The sequence below is a fragment of the Ammodytes marinus genome (assembly GCF_949987685.1).
Source record: "Ammodytes marinus genome assembly, chromosome: 15".
Taxonomy (NCBI): Eukaryota; Metazoa; Chordata; class Actinopteri; order Uranoscopiformes; family Ammodytidae; genus Ammodytes; species Ammodytes marinus.
The window spans coordinates 11,645,733-11,669,127 of NC_137219.1; the positions used below are offsets into that span (position 1 = coordinate 11,645,733).

The 23,395-nt window shown below is 42.0% G+C and overlaps 1 protein-coding gene across 1 annotated transcript; it reads right to left on the minus strand.

Annotated features, from left to right (window-relative positions):
• Positions 1–17,595: 17,595 nt before the first annotated feature.
• On the minus strand, positions 17,596–20,797 carry ctsl.1 (cathepsin L.1). The gene is made up of 9 exons (XM_080042922.1): positions 20,751–20,797; positions 19,963–20,067; positions 19,510–19,652; positions 19,197–19,391; positions 18,909–19,100; positions 18,510–18,675; positions 18,323–18,428; positions 18,007–18,110; positions 17,596–17,730 (listed from the first exon to the last, which is right to left on the minus strand). The coding sequence occupies exons 2-8, from the start codon at positions 20,060–20,062 to the stop codon at positions 18,011–18,013; spliced, it is 1,002 nt and encodes a 333-aa protein (XP_079899048.1). The 5' UTR covers positions 20,063–20,067; positions 20,751–20,797; the 3' UTR covers positions 17,596–17,730; positions 18,007–18,010.
• Between the last annotated feature and the right edge of the window lie 2,598 nt (positions 20,798–23,395).

Sequence of the window (23,395 nt, forward strand, 5' to 3'; positions counted from 1 at the left end):
ATTGTTGAGTTTTAAATATCCTGGTGGACTAAATGTTAGAGTAGAAGCAGCCAGAGTGACCTGGTTATATGCAGAGCTTGCAGTATAGGTGAACCTTATCGGCCCCTTCCTATGGGCTGTGCAACCACTCTATCCATGCCCGCATTACGGCAAGAGTATCCCAACCTTATGTAAATTCTGCATCGCTGCAGTCAAGACCCCAGCTTATCTCAGGCATACGAGTTATCCACCTGGGACTCTTTACAGTATGAAATGTGACGGCTGCCTCTGAATCTCTCTCTCTCTCTCTCTCTCTCTCTCTCTCTCTCTCCCCACCACAACCTCTCTCGTTTCTCCATAACACAGTGGTGAGTGCTGTCTCTGTCTCGTCTTTTGACTGGCAGAATAAACACTGTTACCACGATAGACAAACTACAAGCAACAACAGAGATAGACAGACACATCACAACAATGACCGTGTGGCAGGAGAGATAAAGGTGGAAGAGTCTTGTGTGTGAGCCCAGTGATCAGAACAGAGCGAGGAGGCAGATAAGTAAGCATGATAGTATGTGATGAAGAAAGGTAAAGTCTGTGTAAAGTCGTGGTCGAATAACCCGGACATTTGTGCTCACACTTACAGCTCTCAATTTCTGAGTCACAGTGCATGTGTGAAGGGGGCTTATGCCAGTACAGAAGGAGGTCTGCATGGGGGGACTTTGAAAGTTGATAGTTAGTAGATGCAGAGATGGTTTGACTTAAAGGTGTAGTGTGCCATTCCAGAGAAAGCTGGTTGATATTTAAACTGACGAGGCTCTGCCCCCAGACGTGCCTTGCCTTAACAACAGCAGTTGTCACATACTACCTGTCCAATATCATTGTGTTTTAATTAACGCTGCCTGTAGCTGATTGTTCAAAGTGTTGAAGTGTCCCAGTCCAACTCCCTTTGTAAACATACCCGTTTACAGATCCTGAGCTGTTTATAAACAGCAGCCTTTTTTACATCGCACACACTGTATGGACAGGACGCGGACATGCTAATAGCAAATCCAGCTACTCATGATAACATAACTGGCATAAAAGAAACATTTTAGGTCTGCCTGGAATTAACAAAAGAAAGAAAAAGAGACAAATAGGAAGAGAAATTGTGTGTGTGTGTGTGTGTGTGTGTGTGTGTGTGTGTGTGTGTGTGTGTGTGTGTGTGTGTGTGTGTGTGTGTGTGTGTGTGTGTGTGTGTGTGTGTGTGTGTGTGTGTGTGTGTGTGTGTGTGTGTGTGTGTGTGTGTGTGTGACGAGCAGGAGTGATAGGCAAACGGGAGCGGAAGATGGAGATGAAACACTGGAGGCAAAGCAAGGCGAAATTTGCACAACAGTAAAGCATGCCAGAAAACACAGCGAGGATAGAACAGGCAGCACAAACAGGAACACATAAAGAGAGATTGACAGGCCAAAAGGGAGACCACAGAAAATGTACATATACCGGGCTGATATTGTCATTCTGTGCAGCAGCCCAGCTCCAATGCGCTGATTATGAGAGCATCATTTGAGACTGACAACCTTGTTCCTATAGTAAGGCATGCCTAACACATTCCCAGCTCCCATCCTTCTCTCTCTCTCTCTCTCTCTCTCTCTCTCTCTCTCTCTGCGCTCTCCCCTCCCCTCCCTGAGCTCACACAATAGCCGTCTGATGAAGACCGAATGATTGGACGGGTAACAGTGAAACGTGAAAGAGTAAGAGAAAGACACACACTTGGAGAGGCTGCTGATGTGGAGAGTGCAAAAAAGAGAGAGAGAAAAAAACAGATAAAGATAAGGAAAGAGGAGAGGAGGTGTGGATAACATGGCCTCAATGCAGCTGCAATTAAGGGAGCGATTTTGTGCCAGGGAATATGCTAATTTCTCCTTTGTGTGAGCAGTTGATTTGGCCATTGCTCTGCACACCAGGCGGTGAGGGGAAGTGGGAAGCGGTGGGCTTTGGACGCCTCTGTCTGGCACGGCGTCCATCACAAGCCTCATTTAGCTACACACCATCACACTTGCAGCATCTGAGGGGGAAGAAAAGACACACTTTAGTCAGCTGTCCCTTCTTGCGTCGGCGCGCATATATACGCGTGATGTGTAGGGAAGGAGATGCTAGCTCAATTAGTGAGCTCCAGAGACAGACCTGGAACAAAGACACTCATTATTAGTCACGTATGACCTTTAAATATATATGAGCCGGGCCTCAAACCGCTGAAAACCACGTTGTAATTTTGGACCTCAGGGATTGTGGGAATATTAAAATTCACGTTTCATGAGTGGAAACCAAAGCTACTGTACCATTTCCCTGCAATTATTTTCTGTAAGACTAAACCAAGTGCTGTAATAAGGTGCATTTTACATATACTGTAATGTACATGTTACATTTTTAAAAAAGCACATAAGACTTAGCCGGCTGCCTTCACGGGATCGCACACAATTAGACACTGTTTTGGGAGAACTGGCTGCATCCTGTTTCTTGCAAAGCAAAGCATCACAAGGCAGCATGAGCATTTTTAGCTGTGTGTGGCTTGTGATAAGCTCTCCTTGTGCATTTTTTACACCTGTCCCCATCATACTGCACAGTGCACATCACACACTTAAAGGGAGAGTTTGGAATTTTGGACATAGGGCCTGATTCCCAAGTTAGCCTGAGTGTTATTTATCAATTTTATTAGCCTATTCAATAAACAAGATATGGCCACATTTGGAGGACTTAGCGATGCGTCTGCTTTTGAAGATGATTATGAGGAATTTGTTGTATCCACCGAACCGTACCTGTACGAGCCGGAATACACTGATGAAGAACTGAGAGAGATGGATGCTCAAAGGGCAGAAAGAGAAAGAGCGTCTATAGAGACAGCCCCCACTGGAGCTGCAGTAGAGGACCGGGACAGAACAACGGGAGTTTGCAATTAGCCCAGCCAGGTACCTGTAGCTATACCATTAGCTAACGTTGTCACTCTCCAAAATGCACGTCATCATCAATCTATCAGTAGGCTAACATTATGAAAGGGGCAAGCTTTATTAGCTAGTGTAGCCTACCAAAAGTTATTACCTGTTCATCAGTGCCTGTTGGTGCATCTGAAAAGACGGATGGCACCGCATTCGTTTTCAGGGATTTCTTATTGCGGGTTTTCTCGAAGTCGTCCGGTCTGAAATGATCGCTACAAATACACCGTTCGCGAACAGTTTCCGCCGGTGTATTGATGTCCAAGCCAGCAGCAACAAGCCACAGTTGTGTCCTTTCTGGATCTCGCACTGGAAATGTGTGAAAACTTTGTGGTGTCCATCTGTAGGGTTTATTTGTACAATTCCTGAATGCACACTGACGCACCATGTTGCCTAGTCGTTAGTTTCAGTTTCTGTCCCACGCTGCTCTGTTTACTTTCTGCTGTAGTGATTCGGTTACATAGCAAAGTAAAATTCCGCTTCTGCTGAGAAAGTAGTCCCTCAAAATGCGATAATTCATGCAATGCGAGGTTGTTTTTATTTCTAAAATGATTCTATCAACACAGACATTTACATCTGTAGTCTAGCGTTATTATTGATTAGCCTCGGGTGTACTGTGGAGTGGGTAAGACTGTTTTAGTAGCAGCTCTGCTTGACCCCAATCCCGTGCGCCAGCCTAGCACGAGCAAACTCTGCAACTAGAAGGACTGAATGAAATGTGTTGAACTGTCTCCAATGATAAATAACACTCAGGCTAATTTGGGAATCAGGCCCTATGTCCAAAATTCCAAATTATCCCTTTAAACAGTAAAACCATAGGGACGTTGAGTCGCTAAAGTATCACAAATGCTGATTAAGCAGTCCTGGCTGACTTCTGTATTATAGCTTATATCCGTGGCCATGAATCTACCTCAAATGTTTGTTGTCTCCCAAGACATTTCGTAAGAATATAACTAATTGTATTCAGATTTTTTTTTAAAAAGCATTTGTTGTAATCTATAATTAATCACTAGCGCAGGAAACACAAGAACAATCACAATATCGAGTTCTGATTATTTAATTAAGATAATTGGGTGATGTCCGATGCTGCTGCAGTATGGGAATGATCAGCATGTGCTCTCCTTAAATGAATACATGCACTCACATCTATTTCCCCTCAGCTTTACCCTACATAAATAGTGTATTGTGATGATTAGCTTCTTTTGTCTAGAATGTTGGTTCAAAGGGGTTTAAATTAGCTTTGACTCTGAGCAGCAGAGCACACACACAGTAGCTATGATAAATGCTGTGTTAATATTTGACGGTAAATGCTAATAAAATAAAATAAAAATAAATTATAATAATAATTAGCTTTACTCAAATCCACTTCATTTATTTATTTCTCTCTCTCTCTCTCTCTCTCTCTCTCTCTCTCTCTCTCTCTCTCAACCCTTGTCTTTGAGTGATGTCAGAAACAGTGGGGTGGAGTGACCGGTTCCATCACCATCTGGTCCCCAAAAGAAGGAGGCACAGCAGTGCTCTCACGATGCACACCCACTCACCAGCCCACAACACACACACACACACACACACACACACACACACACACACACACACACACACACATACACACACACACACACACACACACACACACACACACACACACACACACAATTTTACTCAGTCAAAAGCCAGGATCATGCAGTAGCACCTTGGTGAACACACTCAGGCCAACACACATGCTGGCACCAATAGGAGCATTCACACACACACATACAGGGACATGCAGACTGTACCGCCCACACCTTCTACAACGTTCAGTCCATCTGCTCACTCTACCACCCTCTCCATGGATTAAGATGGCAGGGTCCAATATGTGATATGACTTACCAGCTTGCCGTAAATTACATTTCCATTTTGTACAGCTGTCTGAGGTGTACAGACAAACCTCTAAACCCATACATTTACACGGTGAAAAAATTTGCAGATTCTAGTTCATTTCTAAAGGAATACTATATGTGGTTATGTCAGAGCTGAAACAATGAATTAATTAATCCATCAAGCTGTCTACAGAAAGTTAATATGCAACTATTTCTATTATTGTCTAAACATGAATTGGTTCCAGATTCCTATATGTGATGATTTTCTGCTTTTCTAATCGTATGTGTGATAATTAATAGGGCTGTCAAGCGATTAAAAAAATCAATCTAATTAATTACAGGCTCTGTGTTTAATTAATCTAAATTAATCGCATACTTATATGACACTTTTATACCTGTTTGTAAACAGCTGTATAGCCTACTACAGTTTGTTTCTCTGTCTCTCTCTCTCGCGCGCGTGCTCGCTCTCCATCTCTCGTAACTTCTGTCTCCTCCCCTCAGCCAGCTTTATACATGAACTAGCGCCGAATTTTCTCAAAAAAACAAGCAGACAAAATTACGACTTTCCATCTCCCACAACAGACAGCGCTGCACTGCCACCATTTCGTAGCCTACTCATAGGCAAAAATATTGACACACACACACGGGGCGGGTGCTAGACAGCTAGCAAACAAAATTGGAGGAAGATTGAGAGATAGGCCTACTGTTTTGAACCTATAGCCTACATTGTTGCACCCACTAAATCAATAATGCACGGACACTGCGGAGAATTAAGTAAGATGTCTTTCATGCATCCCATAAACCGTCCATAGAGCCCTCGAGTCGGCCCCTTTCCCCTGCTTCTCTCTTTACCTTTCTCCCTTTAACCCACGCGCCCGGCCCGGCGAGCTACAGGTGCAGCTCCGCACCACTTTTGCACCGGGTCAAAGGGCATTATAGAAAAAATAGATTTTTTTAATCGCGTTCATTTTTCTGTGATTAATTCATCGAAATTAACGCGTTAATTTGACAGCCCTAATAATTAACTAAATATCTTTGGGGATTTGACTGTTAGTTGGAAGAAACAAAGCAAATAGAGGACAATAGTTATACCTTTTGAGTAAATAATCAATTGATAAATCATGAAAATTGTTAAACTGTTCATTGATAAGGAAAAATGAAGTTGTTGCAGCTCCTCATTTTAATTTCCCTTTATTAATCTCAACAGGGTGCTGAGAGTTTATATTTATAATAGCTACATATTGTATGTTGGTCACTATACTTTATTAACAACATCCAAATGTCTATCACTTTTTACATTCCATTCTCAAATGTTGTTATAAGTACCACCTTCAAACATCTACCTTCAGCTCTGCTCTTCAAATGAAACAAACAGACACAAAAACATACATGCAGGCGGAGGTAAATGATATTCACCTGTAACAGACAGGCAATGCTTAAGGTCATGAAAATGCCCGAGGCATGTTGGAGAACATGTAAAGTATCCATGTGTGATCCACGCTCTTAACAGGTTCTGAGGCTTAGACACTAACATCTAAACTTGTGTGAACATCACTGAGAAAAAAACTATACCAATAAAGCAATGTTGTAAAAAGGACTCTCACATGCACAAACATACGAGCATGTGTTTGCAAGCGGACAGACAGCACACACTCTTGCATGCAAAATAAATTCCGAAAGCAATTTCATGTAGCACTCAAACTCAAAGTGAAGCTGAATGCCAATTGAGAGCAGGCTACAGAGGAGAACAACCCACGGTGCAGGGGGCTCTGAGCGCCTAGGTTGCTTGCTTCGGCTTAAAACATCACTGATGGCTGTTTCACCCTCTGACTCACTAAATTAACTCAAAATCCATTTACCAGCGTTGCAGCTTAAGCCCTCCAGTTTGGTCTTGGTCTTCAGCGGTTTCTTCTAATTGAGTTTCTAGTAATTACCACACGGCTAATGCATTGTAAGTGCCTTCTAAATCAGGGGTAAAGATTTTGTTTCAGACTACAAGTGCACATAGTGATCGTCTGCAACGGAATGTACGAGAGAATCTTGTGGGGATGTGCGTGGAAAAAAAACAAACACAGATCCACCGGAGACCTGTGTGTGACAAGCAGCTCACAGCCCAAATAAAGGATGATCTCTCACATGGCCTTGAACCCACCCCCCCCCCCCCCCCCCAACACTTTCCCCTTAAACCAAGACTTTGATTCAGAATGCCAAGCAGAGGTAACCTGGCTGACACGCTGCACCGGAAAACCTTTGATCTGTGCTGGCAACTTTGACAACAATGAGTGGGCTGAAGCTGAACTAATTAGCAAGTTACCTCATGTCACCCAGTTTCTTGATACCCCCTAAAATAGCACACCTCAATTGGAAGACTTTTGTCGAATCAAGATGGGATTGTGTGTACAGTTCCTTTAGGCCTTTTTATGATTTCAGCACTTTCTTTAACTTTGTTGTGTCGGTCAGGACAGGAGAGTGAAGAAGAAGCCCGCCAGAGACATGAGTAAACAGAACCCGCTCCCTTTAGCCTCGTGAAAGTTGCCCCAAGACCTTGCCTCTCTCTGAAGACTCCTTTAATTAGGCTTTAATTGCCTTATTAGCTCTGGCTATCGATGGAGGAGGAAAGGCAGGGTGGAGAAAAAGGTCAGGCAAAGGAAGAGAGCTACAGAGAGGAGGGTAAGATAACAGGGCCAAATAAACAAAGGACTGGAGGACACAGAGAGGAATCCACCCACACAAACGCATGTGCCATGTAGAATACTCCTACACACACACACACACACACACACACACACACACACACACACACACACAGAGAGCGAAGCAAGTTGCTGCAAGTGTAAGTGAGGCCACCCCCTGTGGGAAAGATTTGTCAGATGAAATATAAAGAAAGGGATAAGACGCAGGCGCAGGTACATGACGAGCCTTTCAAGAACAGGCTCTGTAGTGTGCTCAGCCAATTGACCCCTCACCCTGACCCTCGCTACGGCAGGGGAGAAGGACCAGTTAGAGGAGGGGCAAGGAAAGAATGATCAATGAGCGAGGTGGTGTTTGGAAGAAAAGGAGATGAGCAGGTGGGAGAAGCAGGACAATGAATGAGAGGGGAAGGCCACGGTGAACATGCTTCAGAGGACTGACTCAACACACATTGTGATGGGTCTTTTTGAGTCGCTGTGTATCCCACACTGCTGAGACACTGAAAAGAAAACTATGGAGTTCATATGTAATATGCATATAATGCGACGTTTAAGGATTCTAACTCAATGCATGCCGTTTTAAACATATAAACATCTTAAAACTGTCTCTTGCGAGTTTAGGATTTGCAATTCTTTCCAACAAGGCTCCCATGCTCCCTCCTCTGCCACCCTTTTACATGAAGCCCACACATTAAAATAAAACATTATATTACACTGGTCCTGTGTTGATAGTTCATTTCATTTTCACTTTGTATTTTGTTGACCATGATCTTGCAAAAACATTCTAGTTGGCATTTGCTTTTTTCATTAGCCTCCTGGCTCTATAGTAATATTGTCTCCAACTTTCATTCCGCTGAGATACTGAACAAAAATAAAAATGCCAAAGATATGGAACTGACTGAAGTCAAATATCGGCGCACACAACACAGGAATAAAACTGACATGCGTTTTACAGGCAACAGAACAAGAATAACGATCGCTGTAGGCTTTACCAATGCATCTGTTGCTATATCCAACTCTTACGGAGTGAAGAGATACTATAAACGGATGCCAGTGGGAGTAAAGCTTTTACATTCGAGCATGTGCAGAGCCAGCAAGTTACCTTTCCACTTTCTCCTCCTCATCTGCCGCCCACTACGCACACACACACACACACACACACACACATACACACACAGTGATGCACATGTAACAACGCTATAGCTGTGACCTGAGAAATGAGAGCAGTTGTTTAGCGTTAGTGTTGATTCCCATGTATTTTCACTGTAACTCTGTGCTCCTGTGTGCAATGCCAATGTGATTGGTCACCTTTGCCCTGTAACTGTGCATGGGCGAATGTGTTTGCACCTGCATGTGTTGGTCTATCTATGCGCATATACGGGTGAATCAATCCATCAGGGAAAATGGTGTTTCTTCCGTTCCTGCACGTCTTTCCCCAGCCTCATTAGAACCCATTCAGTCAATCAAGCATGAATCCCTAACACAATAACATGCAATGTGCTTTGTCTGGGTGTAATTGGCCTTGCCAGAACTGTTTTTCTCAAACGGTTAGCATCACTCGCATCCCTCAGACCGCAGCCAGGAGCCCTGTCCATGAAATGCAGCTGGCTAGAGAAGGAGGATGGAGAGATGAAACCGGGAAAAAGGAAAAAAAATATATAAAAATAAGGAAGCAATGATTAAAAAGAGCAAGTTGGAGGGGCGAGCATGGATTATTGCCCGCCCCTCTGGGTTCTACTCAGCAAAATCAAGTATTTATAAAGTCATTCATGACATTTCTCTTGACTCGCTCTAGTTCAGCCTACACGTTTTCTGTATGCATCAATCAGTGTGTGTGTGTGTGTGTGTGTGTGTGTGTGTGTGTGTGTGTTTGAAAGTGTATCAGTGTGCATTGTGTGCGGTCATCCGCAACTCCTGTCTGTCACAATCACACATGTTCCCCATTACCATGACAAACCAGTTGACATTCAATTTCCACACACACACACACACGCACACACACACACACACACACACACACACACACACACACGCACTTAGAAAGGCATGATGGGAGATGGATAGCACACAGGCACAGTATCGTGGCCCTGGCTGTATCCCCATAGGAATAAACAGTTTGTTCGCTATGATGGGTGACACGGCTGACTGACACTTTGCACCATACCGACCCAGCAGCCAATTTACTAGAATTGTGTGGTGACATTGTTGATTAAGCAGACAATCAGAGTACAGTGTGTGTGCCTTGTTGCAGTGGAATGGGTTCACTGGTGCAGGGAAATGCAGTCTGAGTGCGTGTATATTGTGTGTGTATGTATGGATGTTTTTGAGTACCGTAATGTGTAACATGCATGTGCATTCCATGGATACGTGACACGTCAGAATCACAGGAAAAGATTTGACTTTGAACCAGAGCTTTGCAGGCCAGACCCAAGCCAGACTACACTGTGCCTCAAACTGCAGAGATAATCATCAGCAGTCCAGTACTGCCATCTAGTGACCTTAAAAAAGAGCAGCTACTAACTAAAAAGCATAACCCAAAATAATTAGCTGTTTTAAAAGTGGATTTACTGGAAAACTGAATTTAGGCTGTGGAATTGCATTACACTTAGATTATTTGGACGGTTTTAAATGGACACCAGGATTGTGTGCCATTTAAGTTTTTTTCTAAACAAAATCCAAACACATGAATTTATCATCCTTTTTTCCTATTTTCTCTTGCCTGGATCTATTAGCCTCCTCTCAAATCAATAGCTTTGTTTGTTCCAGCAAAAAACCTCCCAGTGTTTTCACTTGTCCCTCTCTGCAGGATGCGAATTGTACGTCCTATCCTGTATCCGTGTGGTTATGCTGTGAATCCGTAAAGCCAAATTAAATTGCCTAATTGGTTTCCTTGGGAAGGGTAAAACAGATTTAAATTGATTACCGGTAATGGCCTTTTGTGTGACCACATTGGCTTCTGCTGTTTGAGGAGGATTTAGCAAAACCAATTAATTTTCCTCACCTCTTACGCGCCCTTCTTCTGTTTCCCTTTGTCTCCATCTGGGAGCCTTTTCATCTTAGCTTTTTTCCCCCAATTTCTACTGCTCTCCTTCATACGTCCCAAAATAGAAGGCATGATGAAGATAACATCACTGGATAACCATCATTCAGGCCTAATTGGCTAAATACTGTCATAATGCCACGCTGAGAATTGCAGAGATGTGTTTTTTCCAGGCCTACAGTTACGAGACTCGTCTGACAAAAGACAATATAAATCTCTTTCAATTACGTCGGCTCTGCCTGTGTGCTTCCTGGCAGCTGCCGTTGCTTCAGCTGAGGGAGGAAGGGGTACGGAGGTAAGGTCATATTTTGTCACAAGCTGATTAAGTCCCTAATATGTTCTCCCCCCTCTGTGTTTCTCCAGCTCTCATCAAATATCATCAAAGCGGGGCGCTCCGGTGGCATAGTGGATAGAGCGCGTACCATATTGGCTCCGGCCTTCGTTGCAGTGGTCGTGGGTTCGAGTCCAACCTATGGACCTTTACTGCAGGTCATCCCCCCTCTCTCTGTCTCCCCATTTCAACTCTGTACTACCTAATAAAGCTTGAAAATGGGCAAAATATAATCTTAAAAAAAAAAAAATCATCAAAGCCAGACCTGAAGTGAATTGTAGAATGGAAAAATCACTCAAACTTAATGTGACTTCATAAATAACACTTCGGCAACTATTGTTCGATTAACAGAAGCAATCGTTTTCTCACCAATGACTTTGATCAACAAAAGTATTTTTATTTTCCAGCGAGTTATAAAATAGCACCAAGAATGCGGCATCGTCTGTTTCTTGTGTTGTGCGACAAAGCAAAGTCAGATTGGGTGTACTGAACTTTTTTCAGCCTCATTGCATGCAGTTCGATTGAATGCACTTAGGCTGAATCACCCATGACAAATTGACAAATTAATTTCAAGCATTGTGAATTTATTTTAGAGCCGACTTCATGGATTACAGATGAGTGAGGCAACCTTCCAGTGCCTAAAGGTTCAATAGCGATGTAAGAATAATGACTTAAGCACTGCTGTTTAGTTGGATTACATGCAAAACCCTTAAGCATTACAAATTACTGTTTAAAAGAAGACCAAATGCCATTATGGTATTAGTTTACAGGCATATGCTGTGGGTATTGAACCACAGTTGGTACATGTAAATACCCACCCATGGCAATGGCATGTTATACTGTATTTTAGCTAAACAATATCAAAACATGGAGAAATCCTCTTTAATAAGACCTTTAATTTAATAAAGATTGGGTACAGAGCGGGACACACTTTATGAAAATAGGTCAAAAGGCTGTGTGGGTGCAGCCATCACAGGACAGCGCAGGCAGAGAAATTTTGTTGTTTTCAATTATCTGCTTCATTTTTATGAGCATTTAATTTGATAATGTGGTGGCAGATATTGAATGTTGGAATGCTTATTAATGTATTAGGAAACATTGTATTTATCTTGTATTAATATTACTCCTGTATGTCTAAGGTTAAATCCCCCCCCCCCCCCCCCGACCTCCCTCCCTTGGATACCCCCCCCCCCCTGCAACAGTAAACAGTCAGTCTCTGAGCCCTCCCCCACCCCCTTCCCCTCACCTGACTGCCAATTGAAACACACAGCATTCTTGCTATGCTGAACTGACTTGTATTTAAGATGTGACTTGCCATCTGATCGGGCCATTCTTCTCAGAAAGTCATCGCGGGGCTTCCTGGGTCGGATGGACCTCCATGTTCTACTGGATAGAACATGACGCCTCTGTTGTTTGATTGAATACTCTTTTGCTTGATTATTAAATACTCTCTGCTTGATTATTACAGCCTTATGATCTCACTTTCTCACTACAATAACCATTTATTCTGATGCATTCCCATACTCCAGAATCATTGGGTAAACGATGAATCTGTTTAGTATTCCAAATGTGATTTCTAAAGATGAGAATAAAAAAAATGCAGTTCTTCATATCTCCCTTTCTACAGTTTCATAATTGCTTACCGATTATTGTGGTGGATCAAGTGTCATGATGGAAGGGTGATCTTGAAAGCAAGACAGTCTGTGTACTTTATTGAATGTAAATGCTTATTGGTCAAAATACAGCTGAGATATTTTTCGAAAATATAATAGGCCTACACTTTTTTTTTGTTTTGTTGTACCACATCAGTCAGGATTCAACCACAAACGTGTATGGTTTCACACTCTTTGGCTCTTTCATTGTGTTTCAATATATGTTGACATTTGACACCCAGATCTGCTTTCACACTTACCTCTTCCCTTTCTGTGGCAGCGTCCGTATACCTGCATTTGAAGGAGGAATCGGAGATAACCTTTCTACAAACCACATAATGCTTTAGAAAGTATCATTGTATCTGGGAAGATAGATGCTATCCAAGCAAACGAAAAGTACAAAGACAGCAGAAAATACCAAAGAGGGAATGTCCTTAATCAAATATCTTTGATGAATTTTCCACTTCTGAAACACCCTGCCCATCGCTTTTATCTACGGCCTGAGGTCTCTAAGCCTAGGGCCACAGCAGTAGTCGTATCAGAGGCAGCATCTGAGTCCAAACATCAGAACAAACACTGTTTTTATTGAATAATTTAAACTGGTGTAAGTGCAGTGAATTCAGATATAAACATGAAGCCCCAAGATATGAGGATTAAATTTGCTTTGAGAAATATTTAATCTGTAAACATTCAGTTTATCTTCAAGCACAGTTCTCGGCCAACTTGAAGTGCACACATCTGAAAAACAGTGACTCAAACAAGTACTATATAAAGTGCAATGAAGGACATTGTTGAACACATAAGCCTTTACTGAAGGATACAAACGTACAGTATTGGGTGCAAGACAAGCCACAGCGACTGCAATTTTCCTAGTGCTTGATATGCAGATGGAATTGCTGTAGATTTTGTTAAAGGGAAACTTCGCCGATTTTCAACCTTAACTCATCTACCATAATATCCTTTGGGTTGCATTATATCCCCGTGTATTTTTTCAACATCGTCCGTTTCGCGGGGGCCGAGCTTCAAAAATCCATTCACCGGTGACGTTTCTGTGACGTTTCCGTGTCAAGGAAGAGCTCGTGCAGACTACAGACTCTTGGAGCCGAGCTCACCAACCCGCACCAACCCCCCTCTCTGTGAATCCAGGGGGCGGGCTCTAAAAGCACGTGCGAACCAAAACAAACCGTCTGTCCATGCCCATGGTCCGTGACAGTTTACTTGTATCATTTCCTGCATTGAAAATTGCATCTTTTCACACGGGCACAGACGATATGGATGAGGATACTTTAAAAAGTGTGTTGGCTGACTGGAATGAACCAGCAGGGTATTTAGTTGGGCCAGAGAAGCCTACACTGCTGAAGAAATTCAGCGAGGAAATACAGTATGCAGAGAGGCCGAGGCTGCAGCTGTTTCAGCCTTGGTTAGGGTTAGCCTTGTAAGACAATACAACTGGACCACCATTAGAAACCGAGAGACATTTTCAATATCCCAAAAATAATTTGGAAAAGACAACAAATACCAGCAAGACCGGGAGGGCAGATGATCATTGAGTGAGTAACATTATTTTTTTCTAGCATGTTGTAACGTTATCTTTGTCACATTGTGTTGTCTGAGCCATTGCACTGATGTTGCACTTAGCATGTCTATAGCACTTTTCAGAAGAACCCTTTACAACAGGTCAAATAAAATGACCAGTCTTTTGTTCTTACATTGGCTGCTATTGTTACATTATAGCTTTGTGGAGAGTAACCACTTGTTTTGTGTTTTAATTTCTTTAGACATAATCGACTTGTCACACGTCGGTTCTTGATTGAGTGGGTGCTCCAAAGGGGAGATACTTGGCAAGGGGACCGCATCGTCTTACCTGATTGTGTCATACAGCGCATCAGAGCCAAATATCCATCTCCAAATGGTCACTACAGGCGACAGGCTGAAGAAGACGCTACGTAGAAGCTACGGATGAGCTATGATCAAATATTTTGACCTGTAAATACTGCTGCTAACTATGGACACTGATTGAGATTTAATCATGTGAAAATGTGTCAATTCTCCTTGACTGTATTTACAAATAAAAATAATTTTGTATAAACATGATTGTTTTTTGTCATTGCATAGGTAACCATTTTAATACATAGGTTTGACTTATCAACTAAAAGTGAAATAGTTTCAGAGAATCAAACACTTTATAAGGCATAGATAGAGTTTAATATAACAAGCAAGTAAAACAGTGTGCATTATTCTACACACAACTGTAAAGTATGTACATATACAAATGTAAAAAAGAAAAATAACATTTTCAAAAGCTTTGAGTTTCCAGTGTGTTGGGAAAAACAATTGTAGCATAATGCTTCCTTCGTCAAGTTACTGTTGAAATATTGAGTGATGTTTAGCAGCAGCTTCTTCTGTAGTTGGTTTTGGACATGTTGTGAGGGAGGGCAGGCTGAGGGAGCTGTAGTGATGATGTCAGCACTTTGCAGGCAGCAGTCCCTTCTTCATGTGATCACGAGTTCTACGAGGGATGCTCTGAAGTGGTGCGTGTGTGCGGGATGTAAACAGTCTTCACAACAGAGTGCGTGGTCCTCGGACAATACACCATCTTCCTTTTGACCTCACCTGAAATGACAAATTATGATTGTATCACAAGGCCAGCACTGAAGAGATGACAAAAGAAAAATCAATGTGTTATACTGTAAAGATAATGTTGCTGTTGCAATAAATATATAAAACAGACAAACCACTATGTAACCATAGATAGGTCAGTCAGTTAGTGCACTAACACAACAGTAGTCTTTTGTCTAAGAAGACATCATGTTTATATTAGCAGCCAAGCATACTGTATGCCAGGGTGTGGCTATGCATTTGCATTAGGAAGAGCCAAGACGACACAAGACTAGGGACATCAGTGCTAATCACCCAGCCATCACCATCAGCATAGCAATTGTTTATGGTTTTGGAAAGCTGATCATTTTAACGACATCGCTAATAACCATGCACATGGAAAACAAACACACAGTCACACACAAACAGTCTTGCAAATGCAACTAAATCTTCCTCAAGGATACACAGAGGGGCCTACTGCCCCCCTCACGAGTTCACTTCTAACTTTAGCTTAGCGGCTAAGGTAACTTGGCTACAGCTACAACCGGTAGACTAATTCCTCCTTGCCCCATCTATCAGCCTTACACCGGGACACAATATTCAACAGCGGTGTGGGCAGCACAGTTATTAATGTAGGGGAAACACTGATACTAACTACAGTAGGCTACTATGCAATTTAGCTCACGTTAGCTTACCTTTATTCGGATTCTTTTTCCCGGGGCTGGGGCTATGCATCACGCCGGTGAATAGGCAACAGGTAGGGCCTAGTATCTTCAGCTTACGCTTACTCCTGCTTCTTTTCTGTTTCCTAAAGTTGGCGCATCTAGGCACATTATAGGACGGCATGTTTTCTTTGTGGTAGTAGTCCAACAGTGAAATAATACGAAGCGCGCTATTACTGTACTGCTTACACGGGTCAGGTCCGTGCTGTGTTTATGTCACCATGGTAACGCGAGCAGCTCGGAATCTGGGCAGGCTGCAGAGCGTACCCCCCTCGCGCAATGCATCCTGGGGCCTGTAGGAACTGTAAAAACGGCTACGTCAGCCCCGCGTCATCAGTTTAAATCCGAAATCATTGTGCTCTCTGCCAATTCGGATCAATTTTTGGGGGGCTTTTTTCAATAGACTACTAATATACTCGGCCCTGATATACCATTCACATGAAAATGGGCGAATTTTCCCTTTAATGGTTACTTAATATGTTTTCAGTAAAATTCTGAAAAATGAATTCAATACATTTTAAACACATCTACAGCTACATTGTCCTAAACAGAATGGATAAGGAATTCATTTGAAGATACGAGATAGAAAAAATAGAGTTAAGTCTGCCAAACTCACATGACAAATGTCACTCTGCCTATTGTGTCGTAAAAGCACAACTTTAACACCTCTAATAACAAAGTCCACAGCCATTCTAGCAGCTCCTTGAGTCTATTCTAACACAGCGATTATTTGTGCTAATCGCTAAATTGAGCATGCTAACAAAACACACTTATGTTTAGCGGGTAATATTTACCAAGTTCACCATATAAGCTTATTGTGTTAGCAGGCTCACATTTGTTAATTAGCGCTAAACCCTATGTAGGCCTACAGCTGAGCCTGATGGGAATGCCAATTGTTTCCCAGGTATTTGGATTAAGGTTTTTAGTCATCTTAAGGGGGGCTTGTCTGTTTCATGGCATTCCATAAACATGGCTGTCCGACTTTTACAGCACACATTAATCTGTCAGATGTGACTGTGTTTTTTGTGACATAGGCTAATCATTGATCCTGCCTCTCCAGCTCTATTACCTGACTATGTTCTTTTAACTTGTCGCCTTTGTATTGTTTTTGATGCATGAACTGCTTTAATGTTGTTGCTATCATCTGAGCTATAGCTTGTTTGTGCTCCAACTATACGTTTGTCTTTCTCCATTTTGCTTAGGCTTGCTGTAATTATAAATGAATGCGTAATGTAATTTATTTATTTATATTTACTATTGTATTTTAGGGTGCCCTTGACAACTGGCCGGGGACTACACTCAAATATGACTGAATTATAAATGTAGGCTTAATGTAATCTATTTATTTATTTTAACTATTGTATTATAGGTGGACTACTGACAACTGGCTGGGGACAGCTGGAAAGAAACCATATAGCCTAAGCTAAAGCTGCTCATTTTATTGTAGGCTACTGTTAGTTAAAGGGATGGTCCACATAATTATTAGCTAAACTAAACAAAAATTATTGACGGTAATCCGTCTAAAAAAAATAGTTGCCGAGATATTTCAGTGAGGAGAATATTGGACTGATCAAGAGACAGATATTGCCCTCTGTAAAGCCCAAAAATACCATCTGTAACACTGTTATAAAATGATGGAAAATGAAAAGCAACAAAATCACAAACATTTAAATGTCTAGATGTCAAACGTTTTATTTCTTTACAATTATTTACATTCTTCATTAAAAAAGTAATTCTAATAAAAGTGTGCCAGGGCGCTGGAGGACTCTGTACACGTCCACGGTGCAATAAAAGGACATTTATTGAGTTTGTTCCATAACTCAGTTTCTTTATGAAATCAGGGTAAATTATGTGTCACTCTTCATCTCCTCACTGAGGAAGGTTCTGGACCTGAAAATCCAATAAACATGAACAACAATAAGTTAATGGACAATAAACTGCAGAGGGTGCAAGCAAACACACACACACACACACACACACACACACACACACGCACAGACACACACACACACACACACACACACACACACACACACACACACACACACACACACACACACACAGACATTATTTTCTGTGCAGACACCGAGAAGTTTAACTTGTTTGAAGGTGATGTTAAATAACTGTTTGTCATAAGGGAAGACAGGATTTTGAGTTTCTTCATACCTGCTCAGACCAGGGGGTAGCTGGCTGCAGTAGCAATGCCACACTGGTTGTGTTTGTTCCTGGACATCATGATGTATCCCTTGCTTCCCCATCCTACACCCCAGCTACAGAAACACAAACATAACCATTGATATTCAGTGAATATGTAAAAACAGAATCCTGGTCACAACTGTTACAACATCCTGATGTGAGTTTCAGTTCTGCAGCTATAAATAAGACATCTTACTGCTGCAGTCTGTGGAAGCGGTAACTTAGCTTTCTGTCTCCCAACAAAATACTGACTTGGAGTTAGCAGCCCATCATTTAAAATGTTCACCTGTTCTTGACCAGCCAGTAGTCCTGTCCCTTGTCACTGCCGTAGCCCACAGCGAGGACACCGTGGTCCAACTCATCGCTGCTACACTCTGGCTCATCATACACTCCTAGAATCACACAAACACACATTAGACTGATGTGTATGAGTTAAATAAAAAAAAATCTGGGTAAAGGAACACAGCATTTACCTGATTCATAAAGCTGGAAGGAGGAGTGGGCAGCATCAATGCCAACAGACACCGGTCCGATGGTGGCCACAGCCTGCATCAGGGCGTCCTCATCACCTGTAGCTACATCAACATACCCAGTGCATGTGGCACCGTTATTGGCGGCGTTGTAACGGCACTTTCCATCCTAATGAAAGAAAAAAATATTCACAATTTACACAAAGTTATACAATGTTGACACATTTTTGTGCCACTATATAGTTTGCCCACAAGATGGCAGTATTGTACATCTCTTACATGGAGGTCCATGCACTGAATGAGTTGATTTGCATCTCCAACTCCAACAATGACAAATGGCAGTGTGAGAATGGATGGCAAACCTTTAAAGATACAGACTTCTTATTCAACCTTTCTGCATACCTCAGCTTCATATGGGTAGGACTTCTCTGTGTCGATTCCTCCGTTGGCTTTGATGTACTTGAAGGCGCTGTCCATCAGGCCTCCACTGCAACCCATGTTGCCAAACTTGCCGGAGCAGTCAACCAGCTGCTGCTCGCTCAGTGACACCAGCTTCCCTGTCTTCCTGAAGTGTTGACCCTCCAATGAGCCAGTCTGAAAGAGTTTAAAAAATTCATTTGAAAACAGCTGTGTGAAGTTTCCTGCATTACTTAAACAGAGAGAATGGCAGGTTATGGTTACAGTACATACTGCGCTGAAGGCCCAGCAGGAGCCACACTGTTTCTGGTCCTTGATATCGGTGACGTATCCCTTCGCCCTCCAGTCCACAGTTTTGGGCAGATCAGCATCTTCGGGCAGCCGGAAGAAAGTAGAGCCGGTGCGAGGCTGAGAGGCATTGAAGCCCAGGCAACCCATGGAAATCAGCTGTTTGTACTCTTCATTTTCCTGGGTAAAGAGGGGGAACATTAACAATGTTAAAGGGTCTTTATCCAAAATGCCCCTTACAAGCGGATTGCAACCAAAAATCAGTATTGACATAATGTCTACATTTCCTCTGTCTTACCATGTCAGCAAAGTAGGTCATGCCAAGGCGGTAGGACTTGATGCCCTCATCGGCCATGATGTTGTGCACCAGAACCAGCCTGCGGTTGTTGAGCCAGGTCTGCCTGCGTTCAGCCTCCTCTGTTGGAGAACTATACGACCTTCCTGACAATCAGAGAAGGAAATATATACAGAAAATGATCAGTGATACATTTGTCAGTTAGTTAATTCATTTATTAGTTATAATATTTTCCAGTAATGCGATATTTCATTTTATTTGCTGGCAAACAATGTGTAAACTGTAACTCATGTACATGTGTGCAGACTATTAAACCCTTAAGAGATGTGTGTGTAAATGAGCACACTCCAAATTGAAGCCAAACAGGCGGTATCTTCACAGGAAACTGATCGAGATCTACAGTGTTTGTCCTCAAACCATTGTAAAAGATGACGTTCTGTAAAGATTGTGTCTCACCAAACTTGAGTTTCCAGGCGTGGAACTCCAGGTCTTCCAGAGAGACACTGGCACAGGTGGCCACGGCCAGAGCAGCAGCAAGCACCAGCAGCAGCTTCATCCTGACTGACACGCACAAGCAGAAAAGAGAGAGAGAGAGAGAGAGAGAGAGAGAGAGAGAAAGAGAGAGAGAGAGAGAGAGATATTCCTTGTGACTTGTAGGAAACCACACAGGTTGAGACCAGACTCTTTCACTTCAGATTTGCTTCATAAACATCTGACATGTCGTTAGATGTTGCATGCACGCTGCCGGTGTACCGGCTCCATTTCCTGTTTACTTTGAATCTCCGTTTCATCTCTCCCTCAAACTCTTTCTCATCTTTATTAGTCTCTGTTTCTTTTTTGCACAGGTGCACCAGCAGCACAGGAAGTGTGTGTGTGTGTGTGTGTGTGTGTGTGTGTGTGTGTGTGTGTGTGTGTGTGTGTGTGTGTGTGTGTGTGTGTGTGTGTGTGCGCATGTGCATGTGTTTGTGCTTTTGTGTGTGTGTGCTTTTCTGTCTGTCTGTTTGTGTGTGTGTCTGTTTGTGTGTGTGTGTGTGTGTGTGTGTGTGTGTGTGTGTGTGTGTGTGTGTGTGCGCGCATGTGCATGTGTTTGTGCTTTTGTGTGTGTGTGCTTTTCTGTCTGTCTGTTTGTGTGTGTGTCTGTTTGTGTGTGTGTGTCTGTTTGTGTGTGTGTGTGTGTGTGTGTGTGTGTGTGTGTGTGTGTGTGTGTGTGTGTGTGGTGTTGTATCTGTGCTATGGCTGCTTACCTGTCTCCTCTATGTTGGTGTGTGGTGAAGTTTAAGGTATGTCCACCAGGTAGATGATGCAGGGCTGTGTTAGAGGTGTGCTCTTATATAGCTAACTACTGTCATGACTTGCAGTATGTCCAGTCAGGTGGTTGTCATCAGCTCATAACGTGAGAGAGTATGGGAGAGAGTCAATCATTGAAATAAGGATGGGGGAGTTAAGCATTATTATGAGAAGTTCCCATGATGCAATTGTTTTTTGGAAACCTGTTTTTCAACCTCAGCAACCCCAGGAAAATCTAGCACATGATTTGAGCAGACTTTTTTTTATGAGGTCATGATGGGTTACTCAGCAGTGTGTTGGTTAGAATTACAGTCACACAGTACGGGACTGCGCAAGCTGTTGTTGTTTCCTCTTTGTTTTCTGATTCCAGGCATACAGTGATGGAGATTCCTCTGACAAAACAAAAGTGAAACAGGCATAAAGATACAATAACATATGCATGTGTTGGGGTCATGGCGTCGCCCACGTTTTTTCAGTTGAAATCATACCAACTAACGGTTCCATGTTGTACATTTTGTAAGTGTTATATTGAGGCGTTCTTATTTCTTGAATATGTAGGTGGCACTTTTGCTCTCACTGCAAGTTTGTTTGGCGATTACCATGAACGCTCAGGTTTTATTTTGAGATGTGTTACCCCATCTTTCCCTCTTCAAATAACTCCCCAACATTAGACTGAATTGTTTTCTCCCTTTTTTTATTGATTAGAGAAAAACAAATTGAGCAAAGCTTGTCAACATTCCCACATATTTTGACCAACATTTAGTTTTTCTGAGACTTCAGATGTTCTGAAATATGTGAACACAAGTAAAACTGAAATTCTGATAAATGAACCTCTACATTTGTAATTAACGGTGTTTCCACTGACAGTTTTTCAAGACTTCCTCTTGGTTTCCATAGACGCATCCTGTTTTCATATTGACTACAGGGTTTGATTTTTTCTGCAAATTTGATGTCTCCCTTCATTGTCGGGAACATGAGAGCAAATAATATTTAGCAATCAAACACCCAAACGGAAACAGAGGAACAAGAAGAAGAAAAAAGCAGAAACCAGTGCTGGGAATTTCAGTTATTAATTAGTTTCACTATTTCACAGCAACCAAAGAGTAAATATATACATTTTGCATATCAATAAGTATATATTAATTCCTCCATTGTAGTTCTCTGCAGTTAAAAGGTTACTTTTGTCCAAACTCACACCCGCCTGCCTGCCTGTTATCTCTCTCTCTCTGTCTGTCCGTCTGTCACAAGGCTTTTGTCTCATGTCAAACCATAAAGACGCCCAAGTGAGAAAAAAGCTGAGATGGAAGTTTACCGATCTCACTGACCTCTGTCTGTCTGCTTGAGTCATGATTCTGCCTGTTTGTGTACAGTTTCTCAGATGTATGCCTCTGGGTTCCTTCTGTACAAACAGTTCTAAACGTTTGCATACTAAGAACTATGGCACATATTAGAAAACAAACAGAACAAAACTACTGCTAACTGCCCCTACCTTGCTATATAGTTTTCCGAGACTTGAACATAAAAAAAATTAAATTTAAAAAACACAGAAAGTAGCAGTAGATGTACTTGGGTACCTTAAGTTGATTATTGAATATGTTTACCTTTTTAAGAAACCCATTTGAGAAGCTTAGAGGGTATGCCACTCTTTGTGGAACTCCTAAACAACTCAGACATCTGGAACATCCTTGAATGTTTTATTTAAACCTTATATTTAGTAAAAGTAACTACTAACTGTCAGATAAATGTAGTAAAGTAATTACTAGCTTGTCAGATACTTTAATTTCATTGTGCTCAAGTCTCATACTAAAGCCCCATGAACTCGGTTGAATTAGTTCATGATTCTTTGTTATAGTGTTTAGCCCAATATACTGTAGGTGTTTGCCATAACTGGTATTTTCTGATAACATAGTTGGAGAGGGAAAAGGTTTGGAAATGCTGGTCTTTATGAAAAGAGCAGTTGCTATTGGGTTTTATCGTGAAACAAAGACATCATGTGCAAACGTTGTACGGACATAAAATGTGTGTACTATGAACCATTTACAAGAACAGTCAAGTGACAAGTTAGGGTCATGAGTCAGCACAATACAAATACATTTGAAGATCATCACAAGTTCATAAATCAAGTTATTTGTGTGTTTGTCTGCTTGGCCTTGAGAAAGGGTCGGAAGAAAAGCATATAAAGATGGTTTTATGAACAGATTACCTAGAAAAAAGCATGTGTTTGCACGTCAATGTGTATAGGGACTGACAAATTGTTTGATTCTGCAAAGGCCAAACAAGCTGAACAGAAGGAATAAAACATTGATTTCCACTACTAACACATACCACACCGTGATGTGTGTGCGTCAACTTAGTTTGACTTCTGTAAAGGGTGACTCAAAGTATGGATAACCACAGCTAATTGAAATCAGCGGGTCATTGTTGAGGACTGGTGACACTCACTTCCCTATATCTTACCCATGTACGGTACATCATGGGTTTTTCCAGAACTACTTTTGGTAAAATAAAGAAAAACAAAAAAAAAAAACACGCACAGCACACATGATTATAATTTTTATTTAAAAAGAAATGTCACCTCTGTCCCCACTGCTGGACAGCCACA